Source organism: Pieris brassicae, chromosome 12 (assembly GCF_905147105.1).
Source record: "Pieris brassicae chromosome 12, ilPieBrab1.1, whole genome shotgun sequence".
Classification (NCBI taxonomy): domain Eukaryota; kingdom Metazoa; phylum Arthropoda; class Insecta; order Lepidoptera; family Pieridae; genus Pieris; species Pieris brassicae.
Window position 1 is genome coordinate 1,296,915 of NC_059676.1, and position 18,716 is coordinate 1,315,630.

At 33.0% G+C, this 18,716-nt stretch overlaps 1 protein-coding gene and 1 long non-coding RNA gene across 3 annotated transcripts; one reads left to right on the forward strand and one right to left on the reverse strand.

Moving 5' to 3' along the window:
* The first annotated feature begins 920 nt into the window (after positions 1–920).
* LOC123717256 (protein artichoke) lies at positions 921–14,509 on the forward strand. 2 transcript variants are annotated; one of them, XM_045673153.1, is made up of 19 exons: positions 921–1,062; positions 1,891–2,164; positions 3,135–3,304; positions 3,480–3,632; positions 3,771–3,874; positions 4,590–4,688; positions 6,222–6,323; positions 6,687–6,831; positions 7,684–7,938; positions 8,904–9,076; positions 9,925–10,128; positions 10,761–10,995; positions 11,169–11,368; positions 11,573–11,657; positions 11,844–12,039; positions 12,362–12,439; positions 12,648–12,842; positions 13,068–13,332; positions 13,525–14,509. In XM_045673153.1, the coding sequence occupies exons 2-19, from the start codon at positions 1,897–1,899 to the stop codon at positions 13,964–13,966; spliced, it is 3,369 nt and encodes a 1,122-aa protein (XP_045529109.1). In that variant the 5' UTR covers positions 921–1,062; positions 1,891–1,896; the 3' UTR covers positions 13,967–14,509. The 2 variants fall into 2 exon arrangements, with proteins under 2 accessions (XP_045529109.1, XP_045529110.1); XM_045673154.1 differs by lacking the exons at positions 11,573–11,657; positions 12,362–12,439; positions 12,648–12,842; positions 13,068–13,332; positions 13,525–14,509 and having other exon boundaries at positions 11,844–11,969.
* LOC123717257 lies at positions 14,485–17,291 on the reverse strand. Its single transcript, XR_006754785.1, has 4 exons — positions 17,115–17,291; positions 16,242–16,329; positions 14,867–14,923; positions 14,485–14,645 (listed from the first exon to the last, which is right to left on the reverse strand). It is a non-coding gene; the product is annotated as an uncharacterized LOC123717257 (long non-coding RNA).
* Positions 17,292–18,716: the final 1,425 nt, after the last annotated feature.

The following is an 18,716-nucleotide window of genomic DNA, read 5'->3' on the forward strand; positions in this document are numbered from 1 at the left end:
ATTGATTTTAACTGTTATGTCTGGTATTATGGAATTAACATTTTTGTAAGTAGGTATACATGTACTTGAAATAAAAATATTCATTTTCAAAAAACATCTATTATGTTATTGATAAACAGATGTGTAAATAATATCGTCACCGCGGGCACTAGACTGTATATTTTCTCAGAGGCTGATGTTTCCATTGCATTATCAAAAATTTCACTTTTTCTAAAGCAGTATCTTCTAAATGCTAATCTAGTAGTGTTAGTAGTATTTCTGTCGTCTATTTCCATGAGGGCCAAATAGAATGCCTCGAAATATGGAATAAGCACGCTCTTTCCAAACCAAATCCACAGCATAACAAAAAAAAGTGTAAGTAGTATGACTTGGCAGAACATATAAAAATAGTATGGAAATATAATTGCATCTGGAGTTGTCAATTTAGTAATTTTACAAACAATCCATTGAATGACCATCCAGTAGACAAGGCATTGATTGGTCCCTGAGCAGAGAGAGACGAAGCAATCCCAAAGACGACCACACAAAATGTATGGGAAACAAAATACCTCCCACCAGTTGTGTTGCATGACATCTTCGGTTGGTGCGTGAAACCGTTCACCCTCAATTTCATCACAGCGTATTTTGTGAACGGGACGTTTAGTTTTCTTTGTTGGCATTTTGAAAAATTCTTTCTAAATCCTTGTTAAAAGATCGGAATACTTTCGTACATAATTTTCAATCAGACATTTTTATACATCAATGTCATAAAATTACAAGTCATCTTTTGCTAGTCGTCGTTCGAGTTCCAACGTGGTAAAGACTGTGAAGAGTTTTCTTACCTGTAGGCAGCGTACCTCTACTTCTATTGCCAAAACTGTCAACAGTCTCTGTCAAATGTCATTTATGATTTTAGATTTTAGTGACTAGTGTGCCTTAAACGTTGATAGAGTGTAGTATTTTGTTTTGTGTAATTTTAAACTGCGTGATATTCGTGTTATTATAATGTGTAAAACAAAAAAATAAAAGGAAATCGCATCTTTGATTTGTATATCCTCCACTCCTCTACACGATTTTTTTGCAGTAAGTTTCTTATGAGTCATTGTATAAGTGAAAGTTATTTGTTAACAACTTTGTAATTATTGAATATCAGCTTTTTCTTTGTCAGAGAAACCAGGAAGTTAAAGTAGTTTTAATAGTAATATAGTATTCTTTCGTGCTTTTGAGTCTTTATGTGCTAGAACTTGCTTTTCCTCTGATCACCTTGTTTTTATGGATACTTAGTGATTTTTACTTACTACTTCCTATTGTATTTAACCTTGAGAGTATGAGCTTATTTAACTTTTGATTGTTGTTGTTTAGTAGTAGTTATTTTGTTAACCTTAAATAAAGATTTTGTTAAAATATGTGTCTTTCTAGTAATAAATAACATAAACAGTTTATTAAGAAAAACACTTTTTGAATGGATTAAAGCTATGTATTATTTTTAAAACTTATAGTTATTTACATAATTCTAATTTTAAGTTAGTGTAAAAGATATTTTAACAAAAGACAATAAACAGTTTATTACTTCAAAATAAGATTTCTTTCTATCTATCAGAATGCCCTATGAGAGGGGGAGTAATAAAGTTAAGTAAAGAAAGGAATTAAATCCTGTGACATTGCATACACTACTCACTTAACCTTAAATGCTATTAAAAATATGTTGGATTTATTTTAAATTGATTGGTGGTCATTTCAAACTAATTTATGAAAAGTTTGAGAAGTTTCACTTAATTTAAATGACCTTTTCTTCCTAATTGTTATTTATTGTACATTAGTAAATGGTTCATTCTCAAGATTGACTTGGATTCAAATATGTATAAGAATGCAATAATTATTATTAGTAATGTGCAATCATTTTTATTTTAGGTAAATATGGAAATACTAGCGATCATCCTTGTGTTAGCAGCTATAACAGTTCCAATTTTAAAAAGTGAATACATTCCACCTGGACCAAGATTTACCTGTCCAAAAGAGACAGAAAAACATTTGATCTATCCCTGTGTGTGTGAGAAAGGGACAGATGATGGATTGTTTATAAGGTGCTCAAATGCAGGGTTGGCAGTAATGAGTGTTGGTTTGGGAAATTTAGCAGGCCTAGGCCTGCCAATAGAACAATTGGTGTTGCAAGAGAGCAAAATATGTCAGTATTTTTTGTGTTTTGTAGATAAGTAAACATTGTGTATTTACTACTTATAATAGAAAATATGGCAGTTGTATCTATTTATATATAAACAATATAATTTTTTGAATGATTTATAATTAAGACTCTATCTCAAAAAAGTAAGTAATTATCATGATAACAATAATATTAGTGATTCAATATAATGAAATTTCAAATTTTATTACCACTGTGGCTTTCACTAATATAAATCGAAGATTTTGGGTTTGACTCAATGTCAAATGTTGTTGATAGTATTTCCCAAGATTTAATGGAGAGGATTATATATTTATAAACCTTATTTGGGGTTTTAAACACCTTATTGAACTAGTTAGTCAGGTATTTGCCTACCTTATGTGGTGGAATGTAAGATACGGGTAACATAATATATTATATATAATTGATTGATAAATTTCTATTACCCAATATATGTATTTACATCAAGGTAAGAGCCCTGGCCATTTTGCCAGCCTCTTAGTAAATGTTATGCAGTTTTATCTAATAAAATTTCAAGGCTAGTCTGGTTTGACCTCTTACATTTGACATTGTTATATTTTTTTCATCACTCTCTCTCTATATGTTGTCATTAGTTTCGAAATAAGTTTCATTTATCATTTTAATATGCTTAACAGTAAATAATTGCAGTATATTGCTAATTAAAAATAAACGGAAAAGATGTAACTATTTAAATTACATTATACACAGGTATCTATAAAGGTACTCAATGGTTCCCATGCCTGATTAGTAAAAAAGTACATTTTATCATCAAAAACCTACTGTACTTAACAACTAAATCTGAGAGTTGTAGTCCCAGCCAGACCCGGCAATGCACTTCCGACTCTTCTGACATTGTGAGTGTCCATGGGCGGCGGTATCACTTAACATCAGGTTTGCCTCCTTTTACATAAAAAAAAATATTATCACATAACCACCAACAAACTTTTTTTTATAGCGAATCTGTTTGGTCCTCTCTTACACCGATCAACAGTGCGAGTTTTACATATAATAGATACTCCAATCAAGACCATTGATCAATATGCATTTGCTGGTGTAAATAGGACACTACAGCAGTTGTATATTAAAAATACAAATATTGAGGAGTTTCCTAAAGAGGCTTTTCAGGTATGATACAAATAATTATTACAATTTGTATAGTGATCAGATATTGGAAAGTATACTTTGATTATTTTTTGATGCACTAAGAATGAAAGACTGGTTGGATTTTAAAAATGATGGTGTCTGAGAGTCCTTTTATTTTGATGATAATCGCAATAATATTTAATTCATCTAATTCCAGATTCTAGGCAATTTGTCGATATTATCATTGGACGGACACAAGATTAAGTCTCTTGGAAAGGATATATTTGCTAACAGTATGGTTGTTGGTAAATTAGAAAAACTGCATTTAACTAATGGTTTAATATCAGATATATCACCTGATGCTTTACAGGTAATACTTTGTGTTCAATATTTTTTCCATAGAATGTTTACTAAGCTAATACTTTTATGAGGGTTTTGGGAATAAATTCTCCAATTTATAAATATTTAATAAGTTTTATAATTTAGACATTTCACATTTAATTTAAAGCATTTGAAGAAGCTAAGAACGTTGGATCTGCATGGCAATCGCTTAGTAACTTTGAAGAGAAGCCAATTTAAAGGATTGAGGGAGGCGGAGGTACTGGATTTAAGGTAAGGAAATAACTAAAATAAAAGTATCTGTTAATTTAATGTATAATTTCAACGCCTTTCTTTGGGTATTTATTTAATTTAATTATTAAAAAGGAAAAAAAACATGCATAACACAAATTGGTCATTTTAAAAATTTCCGACGTTCCGCTTGCTTGGTCACGGTGTCCGAAGATAAAAGGTGTTGAATGTCAAAAGTATCACAGCTGTAGATAAAGTTGTGTTATCTGTATTTATTTCCCCGGAGTTGATATCGACTAAAAGATGATGTACAGCACGCTAAACGTCGGAAAAATTTAAAATGATGTAAAATAATTATAAGTTTATAATAAGTTAATAATACATAGCTTCATTCGGTAAAAAAGTGTTTTCTTAAAATGTGTAAAAGCTATGTTAACAAAAGACAATACAATGATACTGTATAATTAATATTATTTTTTAGGTAACAATATATTGTAATAATGTGATAATGTAGTGAAATAATAATTTTAATTATATCACTGTGTCATAATTAATTTTAATTATGTCAGATAAATTTGCACGCCATTATCTGTGGCAGGACATACGAAGTTTCCCGCCATAATATTTTCGTACCGTATTCTTGCAATCGCATTATGACATGTGTCGGGCACAGAAGGAATATAACAATTACCAAAGAAACTAATGCTATCTGAGACCCATATAGGCGCCACAGGAATTATCGTATTTTTATTTTCAGTTATAATAATTTAACGAAGTTAGATGGAAGCAATATCGGAGACTTGACAAAACTCGGGTGGTGTAATGCTAGTCATAATCAGTTGCCTGATATACCTAGGTAAGTTGTAACTATATATGTTTGTTGAAAATTTTTATTACAGGTCACCCTAATGCAATTTATAAAAATGTATATAGAATAAAAATACTAAATAGTAACTCTATATCAGTTTACATTAATTGCTAGAAATTACGTTAGAAGATCATATATATTTTACAGAAAGTTGTTTTAAGCTTAAAATAATTTGTGGCTACGGTTTCCACAAATAGGTCGTATGTTATAATGTAGCCATTAAATTAAACTTTGTTAATTTAAAATTCAGATTCGGTATTTGGATCAAAAACTTTCTAAAACAATATTTTTTCTCATTCGATTCGACCCTTAAGAAATGTCAGTATATGTTAATTAAAAAGCATTTCACATTTTTAGTCAATGTAATCTCGATTTCGACTGTCAAATACCAAAAAAAATCTTTTATTCGAACATAGTATCTAAAATCGACCTTGACATAGCTATAACAAACTTAGAGAGGCTGTAAAAAAAAATTCGTTCAGTTTTGGTAACATTTGCGTTGACGCTTCGGATATCTTATTTTAGTTTATATAATTATGTATTTCGCACATAGTTATTCTAACTTTAAAGTTATTACTACAATTAAAAATACATGAAAAAATATATGAACCTAGATCTAATAAGATACCTACCAGCTCTTGTGAACTCAGCCAGTGTACAAACAAATAGTTCTACCTCAATAGAAATCTTACCACATCTATTGCTGGCGTGAGTGTCGCCTCGTTAACCAAACTATGTTATATTTCATGTTACTCTCTGATAATATAGTTATTTACCTGTGGTCATAGATCAGACATTGACAATTTTGCTTTGACAATGTACATTTTTTCTCAGTATTACTTATTAATGAATCGAGTGTTTCATGTTTCAATAGTACCTTCAAGATATCTTTAATTGCTTGTCCTGTAAAGTAATGAAATTGCTTTTATCATATTCTGACCTATGGCCACAGATACATATTAGAAAAAAAATATCCATTACAAGCCGAAAATAAAATTTCACATAATATTAATTTTAATCAACACACAAGACATTTATATTCCCTATATATATATATGGCTATATGTGGCTGATACGTGGTCCTTGCGAGATGTGGTGCTGGAGGGGAAGGCTTGTGGTTTCGTACAAACGTCTTGAAGTAGCGTCTGTTCTCAAGAGTACAATCTTGCATCCTTACATTCTTCGGACACGTATCTCGACGTGGTGATCAGACCATATACCGTTTTGTCCGAGGGAAGGTGGAAGGCACTAGCCCGCGCGGAAGGTCACCTACTCGTTGGACTGACCAGATCAAGTGTGCCGTAGGAAGTTCACTCAAAGAGTGCAGCAGGTGAAACTTCGTGAAGCGTCACATCTGCCCCTTCGAATACTACTACTACATAGCAATTACGACCGCTCTGTCAAGAGTTTACCGGATAAGAAGAATAATAAATATTAATTTAACAATTTATTACGTATTTAGAATCGAGACCTTATCGAGAATAAGTGATTCAGGCATTAATTAATGTTATTATATTACAGGGGCATGTTTGCAAGGAATACAGTAATAAAAGTGGTACATTTGGACAATAATAAGATTAAGAAGTTGGACACCAATAGCTTCCGTGGTATGCGGTTTTTGAGGTGAGTGCATTTAAAAAAAACTGCATTTGTCTGATTGCCTCTTTATCTATCATAATTTTGATTGAAGAACACCACCGGTTTAAATTGAGTAGTAATAATTAAATTGACAATAACAATTTTATTTTTAAAATTATGTAATGTCATCGTGCTCTGTGCATGTCAAACGTTCTGTCAGTTGTCACTTTGTGTTTGTCATTTTATTAGTCTTAGAGATAGTGTTTTTATGTAAATCAAGTCTGGAGGGTATTGTATATAAAAAGGAATATAAATTAATCCGAATCCGAAATCTCTATAAAATTTTGAGTTAATTATACTAAACATTTACAATCTTTACTCAATCAAAATTCATTCATTTGTTTACAGACGTGTCTATCTCCAAGACAATCAGATATCGGACGTAGGTCGCGGCACATTTTCTGCTGTCACTCGTATAGGAACTGTTGACCTGGCGAGAAACCTTATCACCAAAGTTGACTTCCAGATGTTCCAGCAGGTCAAATATGCTGAGGTGAATATGAGAAATTTCTGTTTTATTGCACAAAATTTTGCTGTCAGCCTGGGAACTGCTGTATCTCATTCAGGCCGCTAGTTAAACGGCCGAGTTAAAAGGCCAGGCTGTTAATTGAACGGCTAATTAAGCTAGTTGGCTGTGACATATATATCGCCGTAGCGTTTGTTATAAACATTTAATGAACGGCTAATGTTTAGGCCATTCATACGAAAGAGTCATTATATGGCAGAAATAAAAAAAGATAAAACATGTAACAAAAAATATTTCTTTAAAAATTAAATTGCTTGAGACAGTCACAGCTAAATTCACATAATAATGGGCATTACTCTTCCATTGTACTTGTTGGTTAGTATTAAACACCGTGAATATTGTGGTTTGCCGACGCTACATTGACAGTTTGAAGAGTTTCGTTTCGAGTTTGACAGTGGCAGAAAGTGGAACTAAATTTAAATTAACAGGCAAGGCAAGTAATAAAACGTCATTGATCCAAGTCTGCCTATCTGCCTAGCTGTTAGATCAACAGATTGAATATCTATCAGGCCGGTAGTTAAAAGGCTACGCTGTCTTGTATGAGAATTAAATCTAATAAAATATAATTAATTTATATAATGAGATTATGTTCCATTTAGTATTGTCTTTTGTTAACATAGCTTTTACACATAAGGAAAACACTTTTTAAACGGATTGAAGCTATGTATTATTATTAAAAACTTATAATTATTTACATAATTTAAAAAAAATCCGATTATTTATATAGAAATTATTAAAAATTTACAATTATACACAGCTTCAATCCGTTTAAAAAGTGTTTTCTTAATTATGTTACATTTTTTTTTAAATTTATTTCAGATAATAAATTTAGCAGAAAACAAAATTAAATTAATAGAAAAACAAGCGTTCACCGACCTGTATTTGGCTACCGTGAATATTTCGCACAACGAACTGACGAGCATCGAGCCTGGAGCGTTTCAAAATTGCAACAACATGACCCTGCTGGACCTAAGTTATAATAATTTGACGGAAATTGATAAAAGTGCTTTCGATGAAAATACGTACGCATTTGAATTTCAAGTATCGTATAATCAGTTCACAGACTTTGGACAGGTGAATTATAACTGCTATGCAATGGCAACACTAAAATAATTTAATGATTTAAATTAAAACTGCATTTAATTTAATTCCTAAGTTCGATTTACAGCAAAACAATAGTAGGCTCTTAACTATCGCCTACTTAGGGAGCGTTCAAGTATTACGTCACGCAATTTTTGGAGATTTTTGTCAAGCCCCCCCCCCCCCCCATGAAACGCCATAACGTTTCTGTATCCAATAGTAAAACGTTTCGTGACCACCCCCAGTGACTCTTTATACCTAAAACTTACCATTATGTGGTGTAAAGTACTGGAAAAAGAAAAATTATATTAACAATAATGCGTAATTCAATCCCCGCCCCGCATCGTAACGTTTTACAAAAGGAGGTTTTACCCCCCCAATTCGTTACGTAATACTTGAACGCTCCCTTATCTACAAAAGCAACAATGAAAAGATAATGTCTAATCTAATAAGGTTTTATGGGGCTTGGGAATTGAGGCGTATGTAGTCCTTAAATCCTAATCGTTGGGATTGATTTGCTCCAGTTCAAACAATTTGTATGACTCAAAAGTTAGTTAAAAAGAGTGGCTGAAAGTTTTTTGCCAGTTCTTCTTTCACGCTCTGCGGCCTTGACTTGCGAAGTGGTAGTAAATGTAAATTTATAATTAATTTAACTTATTTTCTAACGTTATGAATCAAATTATAATTATGACTTAATTCACCAAAAAGTAAAGCGATTCACATGTTGAATCTCAACTCTTAAGTCTTGGCCATCGCCGTTCAGTTGCCGGCCTTTCAGTCTTCTTTAAATTTCACTCTGAATTCACGGAATTGCACAACCTGTTTCCGCCATATTCTAAACAAACCACGCTGGTTCCACCACTTCAATGTTGACATCGCCAAGTGCCGCATGGAACGCTACATAGGCATTTCTTTGGCTGGCCTACCCTCCAATAAAAAATGTTCATTCAAAATTGCAGATCCCCATTCACAACATGACCGGTATAAGGATAATGAACGCGTCGCACAACGCAATCGAAGTGATACCGAGGAATGCGTTCCCCAAACTGTACGAACTTCACACAGTTGACGTGTCACACAATAATTTGAAGGAAATATCCAATGCTGTGTTTCAGAATTTGTTCTCTTTGAGGTATTTTTTTACTTTTAATTATAAAATTTAGTACAGGCGGGTTTATTAAGACTTTATTTAGCAGTAGTAACAATTTTTAATAAAGTATTAAGGTGTGTAGCACGCCCTTACAGTTGTCGTTTGTTTATTGTTTAATTTTTTTTAATGAATCTTCTTTATAGGCGTTTTTAAAAAAAATACCTTCGTATTTTATGGTTACGCGTCACATTATTCCGTTACGCGTCACATTTTCCCGTTACGCGCCATCTTTTTATTGTCCCTACCACGGTGGATTCTAAGAGATTCGAAGCCATTAATAACAAAAATATATAATAACGATAACAATGATAGTAATAATTCTACTACAATTAATGAAATTCTGTAATAATCTTAGTAGTAATAAGGTAAAATTTAATAATTGTATTATTTGTATTCGTGTCTATGATAATAAAAGCCTTTTGTTAAACTTTATCTAATTTAACTTTATTTAACCAAAACTGTAAAGTTGCATATAGTAGATCATTTTTTGGGAAAAAAAGGTCATAAAGAAGTTTCACTTCTTACTTCTGTACTTATGTTTTCTGTACTTATGTTGTCTGTACTTATGTTTTCTGTACTTATGTTTTCTGTACTTATGTTTTCTGTATCGTATATTTTATTCAACAATGTAATCTGTTTTGGATTTGTACAGCCGTAAGATTACTTATAATTATTCACAGAACAAGATTTAGTAGGCTTCGAAGCCCCCTAAGGGTTATGAGCCGTACGCCAGTACGTACTATTGTGTAGACTCACCAGAGTTTGAATCGGGATTGAAATCAACATAACCTTTATCAATGGCCTTGTACAGGACTGTATTTTATTGACAGATATCTATACCTAAGCCACAATTCGATGGTACAAATAAAGCCGGCCACTTTTGGTACTATTCCTACAGTCCTAGAGCTGGATCTGTCGCACAACCAGTTGGTCGATGTGTCGAGGGGCAGTCTCGCCAAATTGGCCAGTTGTCGACTGCTCGATATTAGTCATAATTACTTAGAGAAGATCTTTCAAATACCTATTAGTCTGGGGTAAGTTTTTTTTTCAATATTAATTTAATTTAGAGTTAAATATTATATAAAAAAAAAGATTTTATCTTCTGTATTATTTAAAATAATTAAAGTTTCTCGAAGTACTTTCTTACATATACATATATAAATATTTTTTTTTATTATATTATGTACAGAAACTAGACTAGATGCATTCATTATTTTAAATCTTTGTATATTAATTTTAGTGTCGGTGCTTTTGATACTGAAATCCGATCTGCTTAAACGATTTTTAATATTTTTTTTTATATATTCGGTAGGTATAAGTCATAAATATGTATATTTGGTGTAAACATTTATATATTTTGGTGTTGTTCGTGAGGAAAAAATTATCAGTTTTTTTTTTAAATTTTGCAGTATTTTTTTCATGTTTTGAAGTAGACTTAACGACCAGAAATATCGGCGTTATGTGTGTGTCAGTGTGTGTGTTAGTTTCCACCTGTAATCACCATATTTTTGTTTGAGCGGAACGGACCCATTACGGACTCCGCTATACACGTAACGATGACTTTCATACTTGTGCTTCGAAGTGGAAGCGGATAGTACAACTACTATTTGTGGTCAATCAATTGCAAATAACTTATATAGAAATAGTTTTTACATTATCGTTTCAGGGAATTAAACATGGCTCACAACAATTTGACTGAGATTCGTATTAACACGTGGCCAACAATGAACGCGTTGCTACGGCTCAACTTGTCGCACAACATGTTGGGTGACCAGTTGACGCACGACGCTTTTTCTGGTTTGTTGACACTCCAGTCGCTGGATCTGTCGGCCAACGGGTTGACTAGGACGCCTTGGGAGGCTCTGAACACGTTGACGAGCTTGCAATATTTGTATTTACAGGTAAATTTTGTGCGGTTTGCCTATGATCACGGTTAATTAAGACTTACTAAGTTAAAACCGAACTATTTGGGGAAAAAATAAGTGGATTGGAAACATTGGACGCAAGTAGGAGTCAAAAAAACATGTCGAATTAATAACCTCGTTTCTTTAAAGACCGGTTAAAACATTTTCAGTACAACGAACTTACGTCCCTAACGAAATCCGCTTTCGGTAATTTGCCAACGACTTTTAAACTCGACTTGTCGTACAACAAGTTGGCCGATATCGAACCACGATCGTTTGATGGGATGCAGCAGCTGCTCGACTTGTCGCTCCAAGGAAACCTATTAGAGAAAATACCGAATGAGGCTTTTAAGGGATTGGTTGCGTTGAGGTAGGTTAAAATATATTCATTTATTCATTCAAGTTTTTAAGTTATGAGCATTTTTTTTAATTTATTTACAATAAGTCTTCTTTCAGTAAAATACTCTTAAGGTAATTTACCTTCATGTTCCGTAACTTTGGGACGCCCTGTATATATATATATTGGTTAATAATTGTAACAAAATGAAAACAATCATAATTTTTTTTTTTTTAGAAAATTGGATCTATCTCATAACAATTTGGAGAAAATAGACAATAAAACACATGGTCTCTTGGATGACTGTCTGTCGATTGAAATGGTATATATATATATATATAATATATAATGTGCATGTTTTATTTTTATATAATACAGTTATTGTATTTTTTTTATTAAAAAACTGTGTTTCTTTCAAATTATTTTCTCCGGAATTAGTTCCTACGAAAATTTATAAAGTGAATTTGATTAACGAGTAGACATTCTCCTTATTAGTTGTTAATTCCAGATAAATTTAAGCCACAATCGTATAGGATTTCTGTCAAAGAAAATGTTCCCTGCCAGCCCCTGGATCCCTTACAGACTGTTAGAGATCGACCTGAGTCATAATGAGATACCAGTTTTAACTTTGGATCTAACTATCGGAGCGAAGAAAGTTAAGAAATTGAATTTATCCGGAAATTATATCAATGATATACGTAGCAGTAAGTATCGAAAAATTTTATCATAATATATATTTTTCTCATATTAAATGTATTAATATTGTAAAGATGTATATGTATGTTTGTAAAAAAATATATATTATATTATTCGGTATGAATCGAACACAGCAGCATTGGCCTAGTGGCTTCAGAGTGCGAACTCTCATCCCTCATCCCTGAGGTCGTAGGTTTGATCCTCGGCTGTGCACCACCAATGAACTTTCTTTCAGGCGCAGGGGGCTGATGACCTACTCGCCTATCAGATTAATAAACGATCATGATACAGAAACCTGGAGCCCTGTTTCATTACTTTCCTTTATTCCAGATGTCCTCGGTAATTTTACGTCTCTGGAAGTTCTAGATGTCTCCAACAACCAACTCAAAGATTTAGTGTCGAGGACGGGTAAGATTTTTTTTATTTGGACATCACTCACAGTTTCTCTGGCTTCAGTTATTGAGGTCGAATGAAAAAATATCATCTAAATAAACAAAGACAAAATTATTCTCTGTCCCGTTCACACTAATACATTTCTATATTAAGCTGTCTTAGTTTCGTAATTATTAGTATTTGCTACATCTGTGGTCTAAGAAGATCTTAATGTATTTTTCAGCTGACTCAAAATTCCAATTACCACAGAATATAACCCACCTCTATCTTCAGAATAACTCTCTGGCAGTTCTGCCCATAGACAATATCGCTAAAGCACAAAATCTTAGAGTATTGGACGTACGTCACAATGTCCTGACGAGTTTTTACCCGGAGTTGATGAAATTTATCGAACACGGATTGGAGGTTTATTTTGAAGGTATGTTATTAGTAAAACATTTATTTCAGACACAAATCTGTGGAGCTGGTTAGTAATAGATAGTTAAAAAATATTTATACACATGTAACCTTTTTTCTTTTTAATTTAGCTGATTTTGTTCATACAAATTTTTGAGTTGTGATTTTTGATTTTGAACAATCCATTGATTTCCGGTATTATTGGTTCAAACACACGGCCATATAGTTTCATTTATTCTTCTTGCAGATAATAAATTAAAATGCGACTGCTTCACAAGGCCACTGAAGCACTACTTAAATAAATTACCAAAATCCAGTCTCGCTAAAGAAACTAAGTACAATAATATAATCTGTGCCGAGCCGCCATCTTTGGAAAATGTCAGTTTCATGAGCATAGACGAAGAAAGGTTGTTATGCGCTGGCAACATTGAGCTAATGGATAAAATGAAGGAGTATGGCAATGAATATATGTTTAATACTGAACCGGATTTGGCGTTTAGAGATATTCAATAGTAAGTATCTTTTACGCTTTTAAAATCTCTTTTCAAAGTTTAGTATTTCTTAGCCGTTTTTAAATCTAATATGACTTATCCTAATTAATGACAATATAGATAACCTAAAAACTGATGTTATTTTATTTAACCAACATTTTTAGTTACGGTAACCGAAGTTTGTATGACTCTTATTAAAATATTACTTTTCAGTTCTCAATCTTCAATTTACGTCCATTGGTTCATACTGTCAACAGATGATGTTGCCGATTTCTATTTATTTATTCGCGATCAAAATAATACATTGTACTACAACAAAGATGTCGCCTACAACCTCCGCTTTTTGACGATAGCCATAGATGACAACTTCAAGACAGCGCTGCAAAAAGGCGGCAAACTTGACGTCTGTATTCAAGCGAAATCGTCAAGCGGTTTCGCGCGCAAATGGTTCGACGGCCAGTGTCAGAGCGTTCCTTCGAATTTTGAATCCTGGCCGAAAAAATTAAATGTTGACAAAAGGAGGTTGAGCAGGAAAAAGGTTAAATATAGCTGGTTTTCGAATAATGTTCTTGGTTTAGTGAGCGATTCGATTTTGATTACTCTTTGTATATTTTTAGGTGTATGCTTTAGACGGTTATCTGACCTTGACTTATGATTTCTAGGTTATTTCTTAAACTTTACAGTTTTTAAGCGCAATTTAGGTACCTAATATTGTACGTGGTTGCCATATACCATTAACGATTTCATTACAAACTTATAGTTTACTTTAGGTGCTTTACTTTTTGTAATTGGCTTTCTAGTCTATCTATTACAATGTAAATTGGACAGCGAGAACAGAATCTCTGGAGTTGTCTTTGACTATATCTGTCTCTCTTTCTCGTGATAGTTTTAGAAAAAGACAGCATGTTAGAAAATAATGAATTATAATGCAAGTCATTCCGTCCATTTGTGATATAATTTATTAAGAGTACCGAAAGCAATTTATTTTTTTAGTTAAGTTCGTTTCTGTGATATGACAAAATGAGATCACAATTTTGGCTTTAATTTTTTTAATACTTTTATTGGTTATTTTTATATTGTTGCAAAACTGTGTTCTGTGTTTTAAACACTTTGTGTATGGTGTTGTTATTTTTATATTTTTGTAATAAATATCCGTCCAATTTTGTAGAAAATTTTATTGTGAAATAAATTATTTATAAATTAATGCATTTTATTAATGGATTCAGCAATTTATCCTATTCTTGATTTTTTATCGACTTGATACTCCGAATATTCAGTGGGCATCGATTTGTGTGACGTTTCGCCCCAGCCATGACCCAATTCATAAACGGGACCTGAAAAAAAAACTTGCTGTTTATTTGCCAATTTGATCACTTTTAATCAAAGTTTGAATCAATGTTTTGTCACATATTGAATTATCTTGTGTGTCGCTTCTCTATCTTGTGTCTCGTTCACTCTTTTACTTAATTCAGTTCTTAATCTATGATTATGAAAAACGTAAAATCTTTAAGGACTTTTTTTATTAATTACATACAATTACGTTATGAAGACGTACCTGGTGAGCCAATATTTGTGATATGTTACGCACTGATCTCATTTAAACTTCTATATCCTGCAAAAACAAATTATATTAAAAAGTTACTCCGGCTCACCAGTACGATTTGAAAACAGCCATAGTGCACAATTCTTTTAACTATGATACTAATCTGTGACTACGTAAAAAAAAAGAAAAAGTCGTGTTTTGTTTTCGTACGCCTTAATACAGTAGATATTAACTTAAATTTATTACAGTATTCAGTTTCGAAGCGAATGTGAGAGAAACTACGAGGCAAAACAAATAAAACAGTAGCCTTTTTTTAATTTTAATTATTTTCTTGTGTACCTGTCGCAGCCAGCTTTATTAGCCTTCAATCAACAGCCTAGCCTCTTAACTTAACAGCCGTGTTTCACTAGCGGCAGATAGGCAGACTTGGAACAATGACGTTTTATTACTTGCCTTGCCTGTTAATTTAAATTTAGTTCCACTTTCTGCCACTGTCAAACTCGAAACGAAACTCTTCAAACTGTCAATGTAGCGTCGGCAAACCACAATATTCACGGTGTTTAATGGTAACCAACAAGTACAATGGAAGAGTAATGCCCATTATAATGTGAATTTAGCTGTGACTGTCTCAAGCAATTTAATTTTTAAAGAAATATTTTTTGTTAGATGTTTTACCTCTTATTTATGCCTCAGTGAAGGCCAGAGGGCCTTATTAAGTGTTGTTACAAACGCTACGGCCTAATATATTTTAACCCGCTGTTTAGTTAAAAGGCTGTTATTTGAATTATTAAGCGACATATCTACCAATATTATTTATCAAACTAAATATATTTATAGAACTTTTTTCTTATTAACAAATGACAATATAATTTTCGTAAAATATTCATTATTATGCCAATTGCACGGCGCCATTGGACAGCGGTTTTAATTTTGTAATCTTCTCTGGGCTCATGTACTCAATTTGAGCCCTTATAAATGTATTATATACAGTAATGTTTTGAATTTTTGAAATAAATCTATTAAATAATGACCTACTTGACGGTTCGAACAATTGACAGAATTGTTAGTGGATTGGAAACTTCTATTAATTTATAAATATTTTTTTGCCCCTGGACACTCAAAGCCAGAGAGCTCGCAAGTGCGTTACCGGCATTTTAATTCGTACACTCTTTTCTTCCTTGTCGAATTGGTTCAGAAAAACTGCTTGAAATAACGCTCAGTCGTATCCCGCCTCGAGATCTGATGAAACTCAGCTGCAGGTATCAATACGAACAACTCCTCTGAACACTCTTCATGGTAAAATTATCATGGTTGTAGGTGATGATTGACTGTCAATAAGGTGAAAGGTTTAATCAGTAGGTAATTATTCAAGAGAATAAAGAATTACCATGATGCTCATGCGGTGGCGACCACGCCCACTCGTGGTGGTGACCTTGACCAGAATGTGCTTTTAAGGTTGTGAAGAAAGATCCAATCTGGAATAAAATAAATAGCCACGTGCATTTAACAACGCCTGTTTTCTCTGTAATTAAGCGCACGCGCACGTAATTACGAGGGATCGTCACAGTTTATGTATTTTTTGGAAGTTTATTTAATACAACTTATTTTAAATAAAATTAAGATAAAAGAATATAAATCAGTAGGTCTGGGCCTCAGATTTTTATATCCGTTTCAACATCATTTGTCAATCTAATAGGCAAGTAGGTGAGTAGGCCTCTTCTGCCTGACACGCGCCATTGACTTATGGTTTCTTTCCCCGTTAGAGCGAATGTTAAAAGCGCAGATAGAAAGAAAGTCCCAAAAAAGGGGAATAAAGCTCGAAAACAATAATAATTACAAATACAAGTTCAGATTATACGTCTTGACTGGCTTTCATATCAGCTGTACTAAATGAAATAAGATTTGATTCTGTCAAAGATGTTAAAATCAGCCTCAAGGAAACTATAAGAATAAATATTAAAGTTCAGCAAATATAAAGAAAAATTGTAGAACAGTTCTATCTATGATCCTCATAGCCCGAAGAGACTAAGGTCCGACTTGCTAATACCGCGATCAGGCGCATTACTTAACTTACTCATTATTTAAAATATAGCCTATTAATTTTCTGTGGGTACTGGGGGCCTTGGGCTGCAACCGAAAAAGCCCTTAAGTAGATCCGCCCCTACACCCGAGACAGCACTTATGGATCACTCGAAAATTGAACCTGAGACCTCTTGATCTACCGAACTACTAAACCAATGTGGCGTAAACTTAGGCCTACCTTGGCTGCACTAACAGCAATCTTGCACACGAGTAAGATGATACCAATAAACACGGATTTCGCCGCTAGAATCGTAGTCAATATCATCCAGGTCGACGTGGCTCCTACGTGGAAGATAAGTGGCATCATTCCCATAGCCATTTTCTTCATACCACGGGATTCTGAAAGATACATTTTACACTTCTCACGTATTAAAGAAGTCGTTCTTAGCGGTAAGGTTTTGATATCTATTGCGAACTACGCCTCCGGTATGTCAAAACCGACTAGATTTTAGACGTACGGTAGTCAGACACTAGAGGCAGCTTTACTCTAGTCCCTTAATCTCGCTTGTCGTCTCGGGGACTCATTTCTTTAACAGAGAAGGCTATATATATAGTTATATACCTAATGAACCCAAACAAAGTAAGATCTAAACATTATGATTTTGTAACATCGTTTAACGAATGTTTTAAATCTCTGTTTTCGCGTGAAACATTACTTTAATTATATCTGTGTTTACCCGCCATGTCTACACATTATCGGGTCCTTTCTCTTAGGCCCTTAGGGGGCCGTTATGGTGATTATGCACAGAAAATACTAGTATCACTTGCAAGTTAAAACTGTTGAAAACTAAAATCTTCACTATATTCGTTATTCATTAAAACTAGAAAATACATATCTAATATATAATAATCGTAATATAAATAACTCAAAATTAAGTTTAAATGCGTCTTAGCGTATGCTTATGAATGTCATAAACGTTTACAAAATTCGGGAAAGAGCAAGACTATGCCATACGTTCGCAAAACTACCAGGAGGCCTTGTTATGAGAAGAATGGGCAGGAAACTCAGCAAGTTTAAACTATTCAAAGGAAAATGTCATAAACTTACCTTCTAACCCAGTTGAGTACAATCTGGGTTTAATTTGGTCATAGTTAATATATTTACCAAACGCACTTTTAGCAAAATATTCATTATTCAATCCTTCTAATATATGCGTAAAATATAAAACAGAGTCGACTATTTCGTCCCGAATTTTGTTTATTAAACCTCTTTGCTCCGGCTCAGTCGCATTACCGGCCGCCGTGTGAATTATTAAGAATAAAAATGTCAATGTCAAATTCCGCGCCATTATAGTGTCGCCGATACGAATTATATTTCGAGACTGAATACTAAAATTGTGGTCTCCGAAAGTAAAATTAGTCATTATGTCCGAAAGTAGTTTTTTCTATTCTATTCCGCTGATGAGATTGAAAAATGACGCAAATCGCTTTTTGACGACTTCATGTTCCCAATTAGTTTTCACCCGATAACTTTAAACTCTCTCACAGTAGTGACACATTCCTAAACTGTCATTAATTATCGAAATTATATTTTCGCTATCGTAACATTTTTGTCTTTCTAAATAAATCTTATTTTTCCTCAGTACCAAAACAGGAGATCCAAGTTAGACAGACGCATATAATCAAGACAACTAATGGTCACACAAATCTCTATACATCATATTTTATAGCTTCTTAAATATAATGATTCAATTCCATTGACACCTTTATATTTTTCTGAGTAGTAAATATATATTTTGTAATTTATATTAAACTGAAATATTAGCGATTTATCATTCAT

Bases quoted from the DNA above. Each gene is read 5' to 3' on its own strand.
- LOC123717256 (XM_045673153.1), top strand. From the start codon at position 1,897: ATGGAAATACTAGCGATCATCCTTGTGTTAGCAGCTATAACAGTTCCA. The intron at 2,165-3,134 runs GTCAGTATTTTT...TTTTTTTTATAG, and splicing joins GTTGCAAGAGAGCAAAATAT to CGAATCTGTTTGGTCCTCTC. The intron at 3,633-3,770 runs GTAATACTTTGT...TTTAATTTAAAG, and splicing joins TATCACCTGATGCTTTACAG to CATTTGAAGAAGCTAAGAAC.